The 16,578-nt window shown below is 34.6% G+C and overlaps 1 protein-coding gene across 1 annotated transcript in view; it reads left to right on the top strand.

Moving 5' to 3' along the window:
• DNAH14 (dynein axonemal heavy chain 14) overlaps nt 1-16,578 on the top strand; it is a 361,979-nt gene that overhangs the window by 186,544 nt on the left and 158,857 nt on the right. Inside the window, exons 42-45 of the mRNA XM_031968698.1 lie at nt 5,185-5,402; nt 7,114-7,366; nt 12,823-13,146; nt 15,712-15,825. Coding sequence (XP_031824558.1) covers nt 5,185-5,402; nt 7,114-7,366; nt 12,823-13,146; nt 15,712-15,825 — 909 coding nt within the window. The remainder of the gene's footprint in view (nt 1-5,184; nt 5,403-7,113; nt 7,367-12,822; nt 13,147-15,711; nt 15,826-16,578) is intronic.

The following is a 16,578-nucleotide window of genomic DNA, read 5'->3' as shown; positions in this document are numbered from 1 at the left end:
TCATGGACTTGGAGCCGAATATAGCCTTGGAAATCCAGTGCTACTCCAAGTTCAATTTTATGGATGAGGAAAATAAACTTTAGGAAGATTGTGACTTGCCCAAGATCATATACATAAAAACAAAGTTCAGATTCAGGGTAAGTCCGGGGATTGCAACTTCAGTGCTTTTTCTCTTCTATAATGTTGCCTTGTAGCCCTCCATTGAAGATACTTCCAAATGCCAGAACCCTTCTTTTGGGTTTTGATAATTTATAGAAACCAGTACAGCCCTCAGTCTGTCCCTGGAAAATCTGCAGATTCCTGACCCATCTAACCTATGTGATCCTTGAAGAACATAGCACTTAATACCTGACAAATGTACTGACAAGGCCAGAAACATAACAAGATCGTTAATCGTTCCAAAACTCTACAAAATCTGACCTTCACACAAAATCCCAATTTGGCAATTAAAACTGGGGAAATGAGTAAACTAATAATAATAATAATAAAGAGCTACTTTGATTACAAGGATACCAAAGACTTAAAAACAAAAGAACAAATTAATTCTAAAATACATTGAAGCAAAGCCTCAAGGAAAACACATATTGGCCACAAGATAAAGTAGAATTGCTAAAAGAAAAGATGCAAGATGCTTTATTTAAAGAATATAAAATAATACTACAAATGAAATGAGAATAGGAGAAAATTAGAAAATGAGAATGTGAAAGTTAGCACTTCAGCAGTAGATTTATAAAACCTTACCCTTATAACAAAGTTGCTGAAAATTTGAATGATACAAATAGAAATTAAGTACTTTATGAGAAAAAATATGACAGTAAATTTTTAAAGGAAGGAAAAAAAAATATAAGGGATCTTGAATGAAAAACAACAGACAATCACCTAGGAGCCATACCAGAAAAGAAATTTAAATATCATATTTAAAGAAATAATGAAAGAAAACTGCCAGAACAAGGGGACAAAGTCTCTTGTAAGAAACTTCAGAATGAAAATTCCCAAGTAATATTAGAGTGATCAAACAGAGCTTCCCAATTGTGAAAAAATTACTTCAAGAAACCAGAAAGAATTCAAGTATCAAGGAACCACAATTAAAATCATGCAAGATTTAGAACCTACCCCTCAAGAAGAGTGGAAAGCCTAGAATATAATATTCCAGAATGAAAATTATATAGGCTTAATTTGGATATAATATTACATAGGGGAAAATGAAAAATAGAGGGCCTCCAAGCATTTCTGATTAAAAGACCAGAACTGAATAGAAATTTTGTAGTACAAATACCAAAGTTAAGATAACTATGAAATGATAAATAAAAGTGAGCAACCTGAAAGGAGGGAAATGTGGATATAAGGATGAAATGTTTACATTCTAATTGGGTGAGGTAATGCAAGTGTCCCTTTAGGAGCCTCATGTCACTAGGGATCACCAAAGAAGACAAATAAGTCAGAGAATCTTTAATAGTTATGTTACTTAAATAAATAATTGGACACATTTTGCCCAAATATATATATATATCAGTAAAAAAAGCAACTTGAATAAAAATTTACAAAAATATTAACTCTGCACTGTCTATGAAGAAATGAAGAAAGCAAACTCTAGACCAGTAGTACAAAAATTGTATATAGAATATTAACCAAGTGATTAAAGAATATCACAAAGATTGTATACTGTGACTAAGTTTATATCTGTAATGCGAGATTAGTTCAATATTAGAAAACCTATAACCATAATTGGTTACATAGGAATAAATGAACTTTAAAAAAGTAATATGTATCTAAAACCAAAAGCCAAGAATTTTAATGAATTTAGAATGCATCTTTATGTAATGTGAATGTAATGTGAAATAAGCCCCAAAATAAGTTGTGGAAATGGTGAAAGGTTTTAAAAGCCAAACAGAGAAATTATTTTAACATAATCAGAAAAGAGGGAGCCTCTGAATGTCTTAAGCAGAGGAGTGACATGATTAGACCTATACTGTAAGAATATCTTTTGGCAGTCCTAGGGAGGCGAGATAGGAAAGGAGAGAGGGTGGATGTAGAGAGTCTAATTAGAAGATTATTGAAGAAGTCTTCATGAGAGGTAATGTAAGAAAGATATTTGCAGAGTAAAATATGCAACTGATTGGATAAAATGACTTTAAGTGTCCTAATTTGGCTGACTAAAAAGATGGTGGTGCTCTTAGTAGAAACAGGAAAGATTATGAGTTCTGCTTTATGTTCAACTTGAGATTCTTAGAGGTTATACTGGCTGATAACAACCATTGGTCAACTGCTGATAGAAAGACAAATTCCAGAGGGATATGGGGACTAGATATATATATCTGCAAGTCATCTACATAGAAGTACTTGAATCCATGGAAGGCAATGAAATTACACAGAGAAAGAGTTTGAAGACAAGAAGAGGAAACCAGCACATTCCAGCATACAGACATACAATAGGAAATGGGAAAAATCCAACAGTGACCCTGCAAAGGAGAATGAGAAAAGACGGCCAGACAATATGAAGATCCATTCAAAAGCAGTGACATGAAAACCAAGGGGATATGGGGTTTCTTTTAAGAAAGGGTGATTTGTACTCTCAAATGCTTCAGAGAGAGTTAAAAAGAATAGTAACCAAGAAAATGTAATTGAGAAATTAATTTCTAAAGGAGTCAATCTGGGAAAAGGAAAGCCAAAGGAAAATAAAGTGAAGGCATAGTAGGATCAAATAAAGTATTTTTTTTCTTTTGTTTTTTAAAGGATGAGAAGATATAGGCCTTAGATTTTTTTAAAGTGAAAAATTGGAACAGATGAAGAATAATTAAAGGGGTAAGTTCCTAAAAAAGATGGGATCCAGGATATATGGAAGGAAGTTGTTGTTTGCAAGGAAAAGGACTGCTTCCTCCAAAACTGGAGCAAAAAAAAATGAGGAAAAACATCAAGATGATACAGAATAGAGAGTTCGAGAAAAAAAGGGAACTAAACCTGGATATCATTTTTTAATGAGTGTTTAGTGAGATCCTTTCCTGAAAGAGAAGGGGCAAATATATATTTGGGATATATATAAACGCTATATAAAGATGATATTAAAGGTGACATGACAAACAGAATGGTTTGAAAAGATGAAAGAGGGTTTCTCCAAGGAGTAGCATAAAAATAATCTAAAGAAGAGTAAAAAGATTGGCATGCAGTAGTGAGAGCCCAATTAAGATTTGTAACGAACCCAGTTCAATGACTTCCTCTATCTGCATCTAGTAGCATATGGATACAAGAGAAAGCAGAAGTATTCAAGGATTGATGTTGGAAAGGAATGAGAAACAGAAAATCTTTTGTTATTACAAAATGCTGTAGACTACCTGGAGAAATCAACAGGGCTTTTATACAGGTCTGATTCTTGCTAACAGGAACAGGTCATCAAAATACAAATGAAAACATTTCATGAAAGCAACTTCAGGTCCTATCGTTTGTGATAAAGGATAGGAAATCAAGGCATCTGTTAACATGCACCCTAATTTGAAGAAAAACAGATTTCAAGGTATTCAGAGGAAGAGCAATCAGGATTTCAGGACTTACATGTTCCCAGGGGCATGGGAATGTCCCAAGAAAAAAATTCAACAGAAAGTTTTATAAGGAAAAATAATGGAATTGTCTGTCACCATTTCCAAACCAAGCTATCTACCATCTAGATTCCATCTTTATATGTCCCCCAGTGAAACTTTGGACTCTGTTTCTGGAACCACCCTGTGTTCAGATAGTTGAGGTTTTTTCCCTTGGAACCAGTTAAGCTGTATCAACTCACAATGTCTTGATTGCATAGCTTTCCCTTGCTGAGTAAATCTTGTCATGTTACCTGCTGAATGAAACTACATTTATTTTACTCATGCCAGTATTGAATATAAACTAAAATATATAAACCAAATGAGGAAAACTAAGAGAGAGTAGTATCACAAAAACACAAGAAAGAAGAATATCTAGAAGGAGGGAATTGTTAACAGTGTCAGGCTGCAGAGATGAAAAAAGAATGAGAAAAAAATAAAAAAAGAAAAAAAAAGAAAAAAGAATGAGAAAAGATCATATTTGACAAGAGATCAATGGAAATTTTTTTTGAAATGGTAACTTGTTAAGGATCATGCCTGGGTGAAGGAGCAGGTCAATTCTCCAAGAGCCTCAGCAGCTGTGGATCGTGACACTTGAGGAAGTTGCAGGGGAGCCTTTGTTGATGCAGGTGTTCCTTGTGGATTGGGAAATAAATTGGAGGCAGAGTGAAGAGAGAGGTCAGACAACACAACTACCTCTCAGTCTCCTTGTATCATCATCATCCTGTCACATGAAGAGATCCATTCTATAGGTCTGAGTTAGACCTCCAGCAGCCACTGGCAGGTGGCTCCCATATCACAACAATAACTTAGTTGAGAAATGATGGATACCCAATCACAAATAGGTTGAGAATTGAGAAAAAGGAAAGTAGAAGCATTGAGAAAGATAGCTTTTTTGTGTAGTTTCTAGTATTTCAACTAGAATAGAGAAAGGCTAATAGCTTTAAGAGATTGTAGAGACTAACAAAAGTATTTTAATGAAGAGGAACTCTTGAGTATATTTGTAGGGCCCAGAGAAAGAGATAGTTGGGAGAGATTAAAAATAAAAGAGGTAACAAATGATAGGAGGGGCAAGCTGCTGGAGGAGGGAGGGCCAAGAGCACATTTAGGCAGATGAGCCTTGGTGAGAAGAACCACCTCTTTATTAGAGATTCAAACAAAGAGAAAAAATTGAGGGTGATATCAAGGTTAACCGAGATGTATAATAAGAAAGATGAGGGAGTGCATGGTGAATAGCCCCCTTTCCTATTAAAGTATTAGAGATTCCTTGCAAAAACAAAAAAAGTGGGGGAGGAAATGAGAGGGAAATGGAGGAGAGAAGACACTATTTAGAACAGCCAACTTGGGGAGGGCCATAGAAAGTTAAATGGGGAAGAATAAAAGAATTTCCTTGCTGTAGTTAGAACCCAATTGAGATAAGTTTAGATGAGTTTCCAGAAATTAAAAATATTTTATAGATTTTCAGCTTTAATCTTGATTAGAAAATAAATTTTCTAAATAATCTAAACATAATTTAAAATGTATAACAAAAGAAGGCTGATATTTTATAAATTCTATGTAGAGAAAAATAAAAAATACTACAAACTATAAAATAAACACTTTTTAAATTTTGCAGATCTAAAAATTACAGATTGGCAGTGGATAGTGTTTGATGGTCCAGTTGACACTGTATGGATAGAAAACCTAAACACTGTGCTAGATGACAACAAAACTTTGTGCCTTGCTAACAGTGAAAGAATCATTTTAACTGATAGCATAAGAATGATTTTTGAAGTGGATAATCTCTCTCAGGCCAGTCCTGCTACAATCACTCGATGTGCGATGGTCTATATGGTAGGATTCCAAGAATAATTTTCCTATTAAAAATACATTGTAAGGGGCAGGTAGGTGGCGCAAGTGGATAGAGCACCAGCCCTGAAGTCAGGAGAAACTGAGTTCAAATGTGACCTCAGACCCTTAACTACTTCCTAGCAGTGTGACCCTGGGCAAATAACCCCAATTGCCTCAGGGGGGAAAAAAGAAAAGAAAACTACTGGGCAAATAACCCCAATTGCCTCAGGGGGGGAAAAAGAAAAGAAAACTACATTGTAAAAAGTAAACTTTTTTATATATTTTCTTTTCTTTTTTTTTCCTCTTCTTTATTTTTATTTATTTATTTATTTTGCTGAGACAATCCTGCTCTTAAGAGGATCATGTCCTAACACTAACATGTAAATAACTAGGCATGTACAAGCTATATTCAGAGTAGATGGAAAGTAATCAAAGAAGGGAAGATTCTAGATATGGCTGAGAGGTAGGGAGAGCTGAGAAAAGTCTCTTGAAAAATGTAAGCCTTGAGCTAAGTGCTAAAGGGATTTTAGGAAAGTAAGAAGTTGAAGTAATTTAGGTTGTACTAGTTATCAACAGCAAGAGACAGGGGAGGGACTACATCAAATAATATGCATTTCAATCCTTATATCTTTAACTAGTGGTACACATGTGTGCATATACACATATATGTGTGTACACATACACACACATACAAGATTATTGGCAGATTATTAAGGGATGTTATAGAAAACCAATTGGAGATATTTTGGAAAGATTTGAGGGGGTAGTTTATGACCCAGTACATAGTTTGTGTGAATCTAATTGAAGTGTGTATTTATTGAACCCTTGACTTTTATCACTTAGGTGAATTGAATGGCTCAATTAGATAAGAAATAGAAATGATCTTCCCATAATTAAAATCAGCAGCTATCTGTTTTATTATTTGGAGAAAACCAATGAAGATCTTCATTCCCCCCCCCCAAATCGTCCTTTACTCAAAAACCTGAAGTCCACAGTTAGAACCAAAAATCATTTTTTCTTCAATTTGTGGATCCATGTTAAAATATAAACTCTCAGAGGAATAACTCGTGAGTTGTTATTAGTCATATTAATATTAGCACAATATACCATATCTTCAGTGACATGGATCAGTGCCAAGATTAATGCCAATCTGAGAGCCCACTTTGATAGAGAGGAGGAAGGAGAGAATATGAGGGTACTGGGCTTTAGGAGACAGGAAGTTGGGGAAAGAATCCTCTAAGGGGAAAAAGGCAAATAAAATTTAGTATTCTCCAACTCTGCTTCCTTCACAGTTTTGCCTAGAGTTGGTCTTGGAAAAGGGTAAATAGTAGAAGACCCTATAAACTATCTTAATCAGGGAGTTCATTGCTGTCAGCAAACTGATAGAGTGTAAAAGTAACAAGAATCGTTGGGCAGACTATCCTGTAGGTGATATCTGACTATTCTGGTCTCTATGTCAACCAACTACATCCTACTGTAGCTTGAGGAAAACATTATCCTAGCCTATTTCTATCAATAGAAATGGGGGAGAGGGGTTAAGCAGAGGGAAAAAAAAAGCCATATCCAAACCACAATTAGAAAATGTAAAATATTCATAAAAGTCATATTTGGAAACACTCATATAAGTATTTTCATAGTAAATTTTCATTTGTTAGTGATATTTAATGATAGTACCTAGTCTATGAGCTCACACTATTTTTTTTTCCATTTCTAGGATCCTGCTGATCTAGGATGGCAGCCATTTGTTAAAACATGGCTTATAAAAGTTTCATCACTTCTTCCACAAACAGCCATAGATCATCTTGAACAAATGTTTAAAAAAAGTGTGGAAGAAGGTCTATTATTTTTAAGGAAGAATAATAATATGCAGCCATTCTCTGTACTTGAAATACCAATTTTAACAAATCTCTGCAGGATTCTTGATATTTTTTTTGATTTCATGAAAAATAATGGAGTCTTTGGTAAATGTAAGTGGAATAGTTTTTGCAAGCAATTTTATTGAAGTCATTTCCTTTTCTTGAAAGCTTATTGGATAAAATTTGAAAGAAAATGTACACCTCATCCTACAATCATGCATTTGCATTCTGGTTGGGAAGATAAAACCCCATATATGAATGATGAAGTTTATTTGCAAGTTACATGTTAGAGGTGTTAAGTTTGATTACAAAAGAAAGTTCAAGCTATATTTCAGTGCTGGATATAAATAGAGAAAGACATCACAGGAAGATTATATGGCATATGCAAAGCATAAAAACAAAACATCTTATGCAGGAGAAAAAAAGATTCTTGGGAAGTATTCAGAGGTAAAATTGAAGATATTTATTTAGAGTCACACAACTGTATATTTCTGAGGGCAGCTCTAAACTCAGGTCTTCCTCACTCAAGGCCTAGAACTCTAACCATTATGCCACCTAGCAAGGGAGGGTAGGGAAAAGGGAAGGGAGTAACAGACAGTGCTATAAATTCCTTAATAACAATATAATTTCTGGACTAATGTGAATTTTTATGATTCTTCTTTATAATAAAAATTAAATAAAATTGGATATAATTTGAGGCATCATTGATGATATTCTTCTTCTACTTTACCTTCCCTTTAAGCTTTGCCTTACTTTCTTAACTCTTTCTTCCTCAACACTCCCAGAAAATAGTACATTGTAAAAATTTATCTGGAATCTATTCTTAACCTCTCCATAGAATCGTCTCACAATTATAGAAACTCATTGTATTACACTTAACATGTATGGGACTGCCTGCAGTCTAGGGGAGGGGAGAGAGGAGAGGAGAGGAAAAGTTGGAACATAAGTTTTTGCAAAGATCAATGTTGAAAAATTATCCATGCATATGTTTTGTCAATAAAAAGCTATAATTTTTTTAAAAAAGAAACTCATTGTATTGATAAAGTATACAAGCCTTGTTCTTGACCATGACAGAAAAAGAATTCCTGGGATAAAGGTCCCAGGCTAGATCCTGGTCCTAGCCTTTGATCTTTGGTTCAGAGATCTAAGAGACTCTATGGGAAGGGAATTAATTCCCTGTCACTGAGTCATAGAAATCACCAAACTTAGATTTTTCTCTGTTTATAGCTTGTGGAGAGAGAGTTGAAGCGATTAGAGCAGCAAACTAGAAAGAATATTTCTGTGGCTAATGGCTATCCTAACATAGATGAACTCCTACCCAAGTTCTGTTGTGAATTGTTAGAATAAAGTACTTTCTCATAGAACTTATATTTCTGTTTCATGGAATGCCAAAGCCACATAGAACACAATTTAGTAAAAACTTCTGTATTGTATAGCAAGCCTATTCATACCTTCTACATGTGACCTAGAACCAAAAGGCTACAAACCAAAGGAAAACATTTGATATCCTAAAGAATATATTTACATAATACTTGAAGACTACATAGGAGAATCCAATTCTGGAATTTATAAAGAGGGATACCTTGAATGAATACAAAAATGTAGACAGCAGATAAGGGAATATTTTCCTCCTCACTGGGAACAAAGAGTCATCTTATTCACTCCATAATTGATCTGAAAAGGCAAATCTAATGCAATATTTTTACAATTTCTTTACCACATTTTGAAACTCAAATGATAGAAACTTTTGCTTAGCTAACTTAAAAGATAGGAAATTATCGATTGTTTTAAAAAATTAAATTTTTCTTTCTCTCTTTCCAGCTATTGATCCAACCCTAATGTCAAAAATAAGCCCAAAAAATAGATTTGGTCTTAGAGTCAGGCCGCGAGACATTGAAAAATTGAAAAGGTCAGTCACAAATGGATTTTGGTATGAATCAGCATATTGATAGCATCTATTTCAAATTGGTTTATCACAGATTTATCATAGCTTTTGCATAATTGTCTGTAATGTCTGGACTAGCTCTCTGGAGGGCCCCAGGATCAGTCAGTCAAGATCAGTCAAAGTCCTTGGTCTTTAGAAGGAGAAGTGAAGGAGGCAGGCAAGTTGGCACGTGGCTTGTCGAAGATGGATCCTGGACTCTGGCGTCTGAAGACTGAAGTCTTCCCTGCTGAGCACACTGCAGCAGAGAGACTCTGACTCTCTCCCTCGGCCCTTCAATCCTTCGATTAATCCTATGATTACCTCACCACAACACATTCAGCAGGCTCCAATCTTGAGGAGAGCCATCACATCACCATATCCTCTAAGTATTTTAATGTTTATAGAACCATTATCTCACATTGAGTAGGTACTTAGCCTTAAGTGCTCTGCTGTCTTAGATTCAAGCACACCTTTTCAGAGTTCCTGCCCTCTGCAATTGTCTAAGAAATCTTTCTATGACTAAGCTTAGTTGTTAATGTAGTAAGTACCATATGAGTTCAGTGGACCAGAATCTATATATGAGAAAGGAATAAATTGTCAAGAACTATTTTCAGGTAACTATAATCTCGGTTGTTGTTCAGTTGTTTGTGTTATGTCCAATTCTTCATGACGCCATTTGGAGTTTTCTTGACAATACTGGAGAGGGTTGCCATTTCCTTTTCCAGATTACTTTATAGATAATAAAACTCAGACAAACAGGATTAAGTAACTTGGCCAGGATCACACAGCTAGTAAACATCTGAAGCTAGATTTGAACTAAGATGAAACCCTGCAATCTATTCATTGCGCCACCTAGCTGCCTTGTAATCTTTTTAAATATTCTTATTAACTATAATCCTACTAAATTGTAATTGCAGTGTACCAAATGATGCCCAGTCTCTGTTGTTCTAGGCCATTGGAGCTGTTAGGACCACAGGAGAAGACTTTTGTTCACTGTAGCCTATTATGAAATCCTGAGACTTTATACCAGTGTTGCTTATAAGCAAAGATATAAAGATAAATATTTAACAGCTGGCTAGGGAGTATGGGGAGGTTAGAGTGAATATTTGCTCATGATACACTTAAATTTAATCTGCAGTATTAACATCTTTCCCTTTCTGAAATTTAGACAATTCACAAAACAATAAATTAAACTCTGATAAGGGAGCAGTCCAAGTAAATCATAGCCAGGACCAAGAATCTCAGATTTAAAAGGGATACTAAAGATCATCTGAACCAACCTCTCTTCAAAGAATTATTTTCTCTCTAATATAACCAAGAGGTCATTATCCAGCCTTTGCTTGAAGACATCTAGTGAAGGGGAACCTACTATTTCTTAAGGCATCCTATTTCTCTTGATATAACTAACTGTTGGGAACGTTTTTTCCTAACATCAAGCCTAAATTTCGCTACTTTGAAAAATTCTGAGGGCTGGTTCTAATATCTGAGGGTAATCCCTTCATCATATGTCAACCTTTCAAATGCTGGAAGACAATATCATTTCCTACTGAAGTATTTCCTTTAGAGCTTAAATGGGTCTAGTTCCTTCAGATACTCCTCATGGTTTTCTCTGTAAGTCCTTCACTATCCTGATTACTCTTCTGTAGATTCTTTCTTATCAATGTTCTCCCTCAAATGTGCCACTCAGGACTGAATGAAATGCTTCCTATATTGTCTGATCATAACAAGGCGCAGCAAAATGTTTAGCTCCTTGAAAGTATGGATCATTTCTTTTTCTTTCTTTTTTTCTTTTAACTCCTGTGCAAACACAGTGCCAAGTAAATAAAAGGTGATTGATAAGTGCTCATTAACTGATTGACCATCACCTACCTCTTTCTGGACATCATATCTTCCTTGATGTCACTTGTCATATTAGTTTTTGGAGTGATCATATTATACTTTTCATTCAGACTGAAATCCATGGCTCTTTTTCCAAACAACTCTTATTTAGCCATCTCAACCTAGTATTTGAGAAATTTATTCTTTTAACCCAAATGGAGAATTTAACATTTAAACCTATGAAATTTTCTTCCATTACCTTTGATCCAACAATGCCTGTTTAGAATTTCTAGATGGCATTCTTCCATTTTGTCTGTTGGCAAATGAAATATCTTGCCAAATGCTTAGCTGAAATGTACCTGCATTATATCCTGATCCATCAGCATATCCTGATATATCAATCATAGCATTATCAAGAAATTAACTCAATCTGACTTATTGTTATTCATTATTTCTGCTTCTGTTCTATGTGTGCACAAAATCTCTTTAACCATATATTCTGGAATGTTGCCAGAAATTGACACTTAGCTGAGTGATCTACAGGTTATAAGAGGTTAATACATATAGCCTGCAAGCCTACCTGGTGTGCAACATTCCCAAGTGTGACCCAAACCATATTCAATGTAATTGAAAATATTTAACAAAACACATTGAAGCATAGATAATATTAACATGTGGTTTTCTAAATAAATGCTCAAAAGCATTCTTATGCATGGTTTAGTGGTCCTCTGTTTCTATTTGAATTTGATGCTACTGATTTATAGAGAACATTTGCTTCCCTTTTTCTGAAAATCAAAACTCTGTTTATTCTTCTGGTCGATAGCATCTCTCCCATTCATTGCAGTTAACATCTGCCATTGTAGTGAGTCATACTACTCTTCTGTTGCCATCTACTATCCTAGAGACTTGCTGCCACCCTGCAACTCAATGCATCAACTCAGCAGCTCAGTTTTATAATCACTGTGCTGAGATCTGGACAAAGTGTTGTTGATGGATTAGAGGTCAAGATCAAAGCTTCACTCTCATTTTTCACCCAACTCAGATCTATGCCTTAGACAGCAGTCACCTTCATCTTTAGCATCAGTTCCATCATCAACTGGGTCCTAACCTCCAGGACCAAATCCACTAACAAGAAGCCCCAACCCTCAAAGGATCCAGTTCAGGACCAAAGGCTCAAATACTAAACCTCTTGTATAGGAGGATGACTTCTGTCCAGCTACAGGTTGTACTAAGTGACCTCAGAAACTCTTTCCCTTTAAGCTAGAAAGAAGAAATTAATTTTTCTTAATTATTATATTTTTACACACAAAACAATTAAAAAGCATTATAGGTTTGGTTTAGTAAAAGTTCATAATCTTGGGGTCAGAAAGATCTGTGTTCAAATGACAGCTCTGAGATTCATTCTGAGATCCTGGGCAACTTACTTAGCTGCTAACACCTAGGGTACCTCCCTGGGACTTTTATTAAATTACAGACATGTTGATGTTTTGATAGAGGGAATTTCAACAGCAAGATTTTCTTACTGATATTGACAAAGTCACGGATGCCTCATATTTATATATTTAAAAATCAAGTTTCATCCTAGAAGAAAAGAAAACCCCAAACTTGCAAATGTTATTGAAAAAGATAAAATAAATATTGTAAAGATTCTGAGCATTCCTTTTATGTAATATCTTATATTTTTAAATAAGAAATAATTGTCATATGATCACCATTAAAGAATTAAACAATGTCAACCCTTAAGTTTTCATAACTACACTTTGTTTTTATTCTAATGCTACAGAAATATTTAATAACAATTTTTAAGCAAAAGTATATGAATAAATTAATGAACTGATTTCTTTATCGTCTTTTCATTCCTTCTCTGTGCTTCCAAATGCTTTCATTCCATATCACAGAAGCATTCTCACTGACCAAGAAAGGGGATCGAAGTGGTTTCTTCAGAGAAATCCTGAAAAATTATGTCTAATGCTTGATAAGCTTTTTGTGTTTGCATTTACTTGGTCATTTGGAGGAATTTTGAAACGTGAAGATGAACATGAAGATGATATCTTGTTTGGCTCAGGGCATGGATTTGCGACTCTCCGGAAACTAACCTATGACTTCGACAACCTTGTTCATGAATTGTTTGGAGGAGATCCACCATATGGTATGTTCTGACACATGCACAGAATTAAACAAAAAAGGGCAAGTAATTTGAACTTTGTTTTCCATTTATTCTAAATCTTACACGAAATCTGTTTATGTTTGAGTATAAATACCTTTTTTAAAATGTTTTGAAACATTTTGAGTTTTTACAGAACTCATTATGACCTCCAACCAATTTTACAGAAGAGTTCAGCAACAACAACCAAAAAACCTAACCATCTTCCTAGCTACCCCATTTCTGTTGAATCTATCCTTTCAGTCACCCAAATTCAAAATGTCATTGTGACACTAGACCCTCTATCATTTTCTATATCTAAGCAGTTGCCAAATCTAATCATTTCTACCTCACCAATAGCTATTACATTCTTCCCCTTCTCTCCACCCACACTATAACCATTCCAATTCAAATTCTCATAATCTTTTGCCTAGATAGTTTAATAACCTATTTATTTAATAACCTAAATCTCTCTCTTTCAAGTTTCTCTTCATCCATCCTTCAAAGAAATTCCAGAAAATGTTTTATTTAACGCTGTGTCTTCTCAATGAGGAGAGGAGGGAACTCAGTTTTAAAAACAAATATTTTTTAAATTGTTTACATGTAACGAGGGAAAAAATAAAATATTAAATTTTAAAGACTTTTTAAAAAAGAGTTTCCAGAGTGATTTTCCTAAATCAAAGCTAACCATGTCATTGTCTTACCCAATCAATTCCTATTTCCTTCAGAATCAAATATAAAATCTTGTTTGGCATTAAAAATTCTTCCCAATCTAGCCCCAGCCTATCATTCCAGGCTACTCATAAATCTGTCCCCCTCATGTAATCTGGTAGCTAATATTTATATGGTTCTTTAAAATTTGAAAAATGCTTTGCATATATTATTTCATAGGCCGAGAAGATGGTGTTATTATTATTATCCCCATTTTATAGATGAGGAAACTGAGGCAGAGAGTGATTTAATGGCATATGACTTCCTCAGGATCATAAACTCATATTTTTTGAACTCAGAGCCTCCTGAATCCAAATTTATCACACGAGCTACTATTCCTTGCTCTACAGCTAAGCAAAACTGACCTAATGATGCTTTCCACATGATGTTCTGCCTCTCATCTCCATGCTTATGCACTGATTATAACACATCTGGTATGCATTCTCTCCTCCCCTCTCCCTTTTTAAATCACTTAGTTAAAAGACTAATGTCAAACTCAATTTTCATGGGAAACCTTTCCTTGACCTCATAACCAAGATCACCAAGACATATAACCTTTCTCAAAAGAACATAAAAATCTTGAAGACAGAGACCATTTTGCTATTGTATTTGTACTCCATTGCCTAGAACAGTTTGGAGCATGTAGTAGGCAATTAGTAAAATGCTTGTTGATTGACAAGTCAATTCTATATATATTGAATCAATGCCTATTTTATATATATATGTATTTTATATATATATATATATATATATATATAAATATATAATATTTTATCATCATTTTTTATTTGGTGTTTAAAGATACACTTTTTTTTTTGGCTGAGGCAATTGGGGTTAAGTGACTTGCTCAAGTTCATACAGCTAGGAAGTGTTCAGTGTCTGAGGCTAGATTTGAATTCAGATCCTCCTGACTTCAGGGCTGGTACTTTATGCACTGTGCTACCTAGCTGCCCAAAGATATACTTTTGATGAATATTTGGTTTTCTATGATTCTGATGATTAATTTAAATAGCATTTACATTTTGTAAATTTAATTATGTAAAAATACATAAATAACCATTGTGATTTATAGTACTTTGAGATATACAAAGTGCTTTACATATATCATCTCATTTCCTTAACATAATTTATATTACAGAGCAACAAGATGGGTATCAAAAAATCATTTTCTTTTTTTTTTTTTATTTTTTGCTGAAGCAGTTGGGGTTAAGTGACTTGCCCAGGGTAACAAGCTAAGAAGTGTTAAGTGTCTGAGGTCAGATTTGAACTCAGGTCCTCCTGACTTCAGGGCTGGTGCTCTATCCACTGTACCATCTAGCTGCCCCCCCCAAAAAAAATCATTTTCAAGTGTGTATTCTATAGTTTCTGAAGTACATGCTATCAATGAACCTTGGAAGGAAGTACAGCACACTGGAGGTACATGTGTGCTCTGGACTGAAGGGATGCTTGGTTTAAATCCTACTTGATGTCTCTGTGAATAAAACTCTGGGCTTATGCATACACCTGAGTTGAAATCTCTCCTCAGGCCTGTTCTACCTATACAATCCTTAATCACTTAATCTCCTTTTGCCTCAGTAAAATGAGGATGATAATAGCAATCTCCCAGAGATACTGAAATGATCAGATGAGATATTTGCAATGTCTTTAACTCAGTGCTTCACACATAGTAGGCACTATATATTAGCTATTATTGTTGTTGTTCATGCTTAATAGAGTAAGGAGTTGAATCTTTGGGGGCCTCAGTTTCCTCAATTATAAAATGAGTGGGTTGGACTAGATGGCCTCCATGGGCCCTGACAACTATAGATCTCTACTTCCATGATATTTTTAATTGTTTTTGCCTCTTTCAAATATTGTTAGGTATCCGCTTGCCAACAGGAGAACGTACAATCTTTGCTTATTTTGTGGATTTTCAGAATTGTGATTTCATACCTTGGTCAAATTTAATTCCTAATTCAGAAAGTTTAATTCACGGTAAGATTAATTATGATATTCTGTATAATTATCTAGCATTTATACAGTGCTTTAAGGTTTGCAAACCACTTTTAAAATAAGATCTTTTTGTCCTCATAACATTGTGCTTTTACTATACCCATTTTACAGATAAGAGAACTGAGGTAGACAGAAAAAGATCTTGCCTAAGATCACATAGCTAGTTACATGTCTGAGGCTTGATTTGAACTTAATTCTTCCTGACTCTAGGGCCAGTGTTCTATCCATTGCCTCACCTAGATTTTGTTCTATTTATTGCCAAGAATACTAAATTAATAACTCTAAAATTTTAGAATTACATCTATAAAGAAATTGTTTGATATCTCTGTATACAAAACTAATTGTTAAGGTTTTTTTGTTTTGTTTTTAACTTGGATATGCTTAAAATGTTATATTCTAATAAGTCTAGCTTATGCCTAGAAGCCTTCTGACTAAAGCAAGTTATAAAGCATTAAGGTTTCTTGGGCAGTTAGTTGGTGTAGTGGATAGAACACTAACCCTGAAGTCAGGAGAACCTGAATTCAAATCTGACCTCAGACATGTAACACTTCCTGGCTGTGTGATCCTGGGCAAGTCAATTTATCCCAATTGTCTCAGCAAAACAAACAAACAAAACAAAACAAAAACAACCATCAAGGGTTCTTTAGGGAATTGACAGTTGATTTATGACATTATAAAATTGGGGTAGATATGCCTCATGGTTTGAATACTCAACAAGCAAGACCACAATTGGCA

Source organism: Sarcophilus harrisii, chromosome 4 (assembly GCF_902635505.1).
Source record: "Sarcophilus harrisii chromosome 4, mSarHar1.11, whole genome shotgun sequence".
Lineage (NCBI taxonomy): Eukaryota > Metazoa > Chordata > Mammalia > Dasyuromorphia > Dasyuridae > Sarcophilus > Sarcophilus harrisii.
Note: the sequence above shows the minus strand (reverse complement) of the source record. Positions and strands in the feature narration are given on the sequence as shown.